The sequence below is a fragment of the Colletotrichum orchidophilum genome (genome assembly GCF_001831195.1).
Source record: "Colletotrichum orchidophilum strain IMI 309357 chromosome Unknown Scaffold_94.1, whole genome shotgun sequence".
Classification (NCBI taxonomy): domain Eukaryota; kingdom Fungi; phylum Ascomycota; class Sordariomycetes; order Glomerellales; family Glomerellaceae; genus Colletotrichum; species Colletotrichum orchidophilum.
The window spans coordinates 1-4,324 of NW_019173050.1; the positions used below are offsets into that span (position 1 = coordinate 1).

Here is a 4,324-nt window from a genome sequence, read left to right on the forward strand (position 1 = left end):
ACCAGGGGGGGGGGGGGGGGGGGGGGAAGGAAAGAAAAAATTTTGAAAAAAAAAAGGACGCGGGGGACCAACCATTATCAAAAAAAAACCCCCCAAAAAAACTCCATTTTCCCTTTTCCCCAACCCCCACCACCCCCAACCCCCAAAAGAGGAAAAGACCCCTGGGCCGGGGGGAGTTGGCAGCCCGGGAACAACACCAAACCTAAAACCCCCCCTTCCGTTGTTGCGGCAAAAACAACAACCCCTCGACAAAACTACCATGTTCCATTTCTCCGAACCCCAGCAACGCCAACGACCGAAAGATGGAAAGAGCCCTTGGGCTGGCGGAGTTTGGCAGCTCGGGAACACACACAAGCTGAAACCGCCACTTGCGTAGTTGGCGTCGAAATCGCGTCCCCGGTGTGGGGTTTGGGAATAGACACGGTTCCACGACAGATGAGGATGAAGGAGCCGACGGTGGGATGACGTCAAGGAAACAATATGGTGGCAGTCGCTTTGCGTCTAACGATTGAGACTGCGGGAAAAAATTGACGCATATCCGACCGGGTTTTCCGCAGACGCGACGGGCGACGACAATGATGATGAGGGGTTGATGATGAACACAACACAGACGGCGCCAACCACCATCAAAGACAGACTTGCCGCTGCTTTCTGTAGCTTGGCCCAAACCGAAAACATCTGCACCGAGGATCACTACACGCGCGTATGTCCCGTTTGCCTATGAAAAGGCCCGAATCGAATAAAGGAAAAACAGGTCTAGAGCAAGAGCCCCTTTCCCCCCCTCTGAATCGGCGATGAGGATCTGATCCCCTCAAACCCGAAGAGGAAAGATCCCGAGAGGAATATCCGTAGATGGAGACTTTTCTTCGCCGGGCAGGAAAAAAAAAACTGCGGAAAAGAAAACTGCGCAAAGTGGAAATCCACAACAAGGCCGGCGCCGTTTCGGGCTATGCGGATCACCCGGCTTCCGACGCTAGTCTTTCCTCCGGGCGAAGATCCTCATCTCGGGCGGGGGCGGCGAGGGAGAAAAAGGGGAGAGGAAGGAAAAAGAGTGGAGCGTTATCCGTAGCCGTTTCGTTTGGTTTGACCGTTGCCGTGGCCTCTGACAGACACCCCCCCCTTGTCCGTACCTCCTTTCAAGATTTCCGAGTTTTTTTTTACGTCGGAGTCCTGCTTGTCTAGGTTAGTCGGCGATTGCCAACTTTTCCTTCCGTAGCCGGGTCGGTGTTTGTCGCTTTAGAAGACAAGAAGGAAAAAGAAGCATTCTTTAGCGCAAGTATTGGTTCGCGCATTGTGGGGTTCGTCTGCTCAAGATGGGTAAAGGAGTCTAGCTTTCCAACGTTGAAAGTGGCGTATACTAGAAGCGCACGAATCGTACAGAGAGTTGTAACGGTTGAATCCCGCGCTATCCGTTGTTTGGACAGGGGACAAACATTGATGAAATAGCAAAACAAGTATGTTTGAAAAAAAAAAAAAAAACAATGGTATTACGCTTGATATACGACAAATACCCGCTCGGAGGGTTGGAGAGGGTGGACGAGCCTCAAGAGCCCGTGCCTCACAGCTCGGCATTCCGGTCCGTTAGCGGTCTATTCCGTGCCAGCACCTGATCCACCAGTTCCTTCCCCGGGAAATCGATAATGACGATGCCCGTCTTCCCGCTGTCCCCCCGGTCCGCCGTCGCGGCGAGCCAGTCGCCGGTGCGGTCGTTGATCCCGGCCACCGTCCGGTTGAGGTTCCCCGCCGCCGCCTCAATGGGCAGCACGCCGACGCTGGCGCTCAGGTGCGCGAGGTAGAGCACGCGGTTGGCGTGCGGCTTGGCGGTGGCGGCGCGGCGGAGGGCGTTCTCGACGGCCTCCCATTTCATGTAGAGGTGCTCCACGCTGGGGATGATCCAGAGGTCCTCCAGGACCATGTCGGCCGACTCCCAGATGACGCCGTAGGGCGACTCGGGGCCCTTTGAGGGGAAGTTTTGGAGGAGGAAGATCTTGCCGCGGAGGGCGCCGAGAGTCGGGTAGGGCTTGCGCGGGTTGTGCTTGCGGAAGTGGGACTTTGCGCCGGCGGAGGTGACGGTGGAGTTGTGTAGATAGTAGTTGAAGGCGTCCTCAAAGGTCATGCTGTTTTTGCCGAGGGGCCTGCCCTCCTCTTTGAGGCGCATGACGATGGTCTCGCTAGGGTGGTCGTCGAGGAAGTCAAAGAGGGTGACGAGGACCTCAGTGTATGAGTGGCCCGTGTACATGGAGGCGTGGTAGATCTCTATGGAGTCATTGACAAGACGGCCCCGGATGTCAAAGTACCGCATGCCAGCGTGCAGCTGGGCCGAGAGGTTGTGGTTCTGGCATTGGAAGACCTGGTTGGTGAGGTCGTAGGTGAGGGTGTCGTGGGTCCCTGGGATGGACAGTGACGTGAGGTTGGCCTCGTCCGGGATGGCCTTCATCCACTCAGCGTGGTCTGCTTTGTCGACGTCGAATGAGTAGTGGGATTCATAGCCGCGGTAGCAGTGGTTCTTGGACTTGACGAAGCACGGCGCTAGCGAAAGTAGGACGGAGAAGAGGGCCGAGACGAGGAGGAAGAAGGAGAGGACGTAGAGCAGGGGCATGCAGTGGAAACGCATCTTGGAGGCCACCGCGGTGTATTAACCGCGGATGTGTGTGAGGATGAGATGGAACACAGTGAGTGAGTAATACACACACTCGTTTGAAGTGAGTGAGTGAGTGAGTGAGTGGGTGAGTGAGGTTGTACTGAGATGCAAAGGCGCGGACGGGGGTGGCATCCGAGAGGCCCGCGATGCACGGATGAGGCTCCTCTCTCGGGTGAGACGCGGATGACGGAGCTCTTCGCACCTTGTTTGGCTCGCTCGCGGTGCTCTGCAGGTCTCCGGCACGGAGGGTCCCCCCGCAACGTTCGGCAGCGAGCCTTGTTGGAACGGATTGAAAAAGGAGGAAACAGAGAGGGGAGATACTCCCGAGACTCGGTTCTTTGAATGACGTCCAAATTAGGTACACGAGAAGAAGAATTATGTTCAAACAACAAACCAAGTCTCTCTCTCCCCGCACTTACTGTTCCCGCACTCTCCGAGAAGGTAATCAGAAATAGAGAAGGTTCAGGGGGGAGGGGCGCTGACATGTGAGGTTCAGATGCTTTACTGTTGAGGTAGAGTGAAAGTAAGAGTGAGAGAGAGAGCCTCAGAGCTAGCCGAACGGCACTCTTTCCCCCCGTTGGAAGTCCGCCATGGCCCGTGGCTTGACTTTGGGCCCACGTGCGCCGCATGAAGAAGATGAATCGAAGACCGCACCAATGTTGTTCCGGGATTGCTTTCGCCTCCGGGCGGGACGCGGGCGGCTCAAAGCGCTCCACCTTCCTTTTACGGGTTGCCCCTGAGATTATAGGGGTCATCCTGCCATTTGGGAGCTCAGTTGAATGATGAGTTAAGACTTGACGCAAGTCTGTCGAATCCATCACGAAGATTACGGCATCGTGTAATACTCTGCCAAGAACGGATGCGGATGCCATATGTCAAAGGCCCGAGTCAGGACAGGTAGCATGGGCGTAGGAGGGAGCGCGGGCGATAGGCGATAAGACCAAGGGACGGGCACATAACTATAGCCTCTAGGTGCCCTAGTCCAGGGCCCGTAGGACACGGCGGTGTACGGGTACAGGGCTCAGCCCCGCAAGCGGCTTCGGCGGGACAGCACGCGGCCGATCCTGGCCCGGCCACCGCCGAAACAACGACAGCTCGGCCCGCCAACCAATCCTCTACAAGCCCCCGGACAGGTCTTGATTCGACCCTGGAACTGCATCTTTTGCCTTGCCGTCTGGTGTGTTATTACAATTGCTTTGACCTTGAGAGCAGTCCACAAGACTATTCATCTGTCCGGAACTCGAGGGGTCGCACAAAGACATGCGAATGTGAAACCCACGGGAACATGCGGTGAGTCGGGCGTGTAACATCTCACAGAAGATAGACAAGAAACAAGGAAAACAGGTTGTTGGAAACCTGCCTATGCGGCCAGCCGGTTTGCCGGCATCCTGGCTTGGTGGTCACGCATCTTCCACTTGGCCCCCCTCCCACGTTTGGGATAGGCAGGTGGTTGGGACTGTTTGGTTTGGTGGAAGCAATGAAGGATGACCATACCCGCGTCTTGCGTATCCAGCTCTTCCGGCCGGTACTCTATCGTGTCTGTAGTCGTCGCCAGCGAGAACACGTTTGTATCCGCAGACCGCTGACATGTTCCACATGGTCCTTTTCGTGCCATCACGGCTTCATGCCACTCAGGCCCCTCCTTCGAGATCTTTTGAGCCCTGCCACCGCCTCCGCCGCCGC

The 4,324-nt window shown here is 56.4% G+C and overlaps 1 protein-coding gene across 1 annotated transcript; it reads right to left on the bottom strand.

The window, feature by feature from the left end:
* Nucleotides 1–1,558: 1,558 nt before the first annotated feature.
* Nucleotides 1,559–2,614, bottom strand: CORC01_09930 (phosphatidylinositol-specific phospholipase C; the record flags this gene model as incomplete). The annotated part of the gene is made up of 1 exon (XM_022621559.1): nucleotides 1,559–2,614. The coding sequence occupies one exon, from the start codon at nucleotides 2,612–2,614 to the stop codon at nucleotides 1,559–1,561; it is 1,056 nt and encodes a 351-aa protein (XP_022471875.1).
* Nucleotides 2,615–4,324: the final 1,710 nt, after the last annotated feature.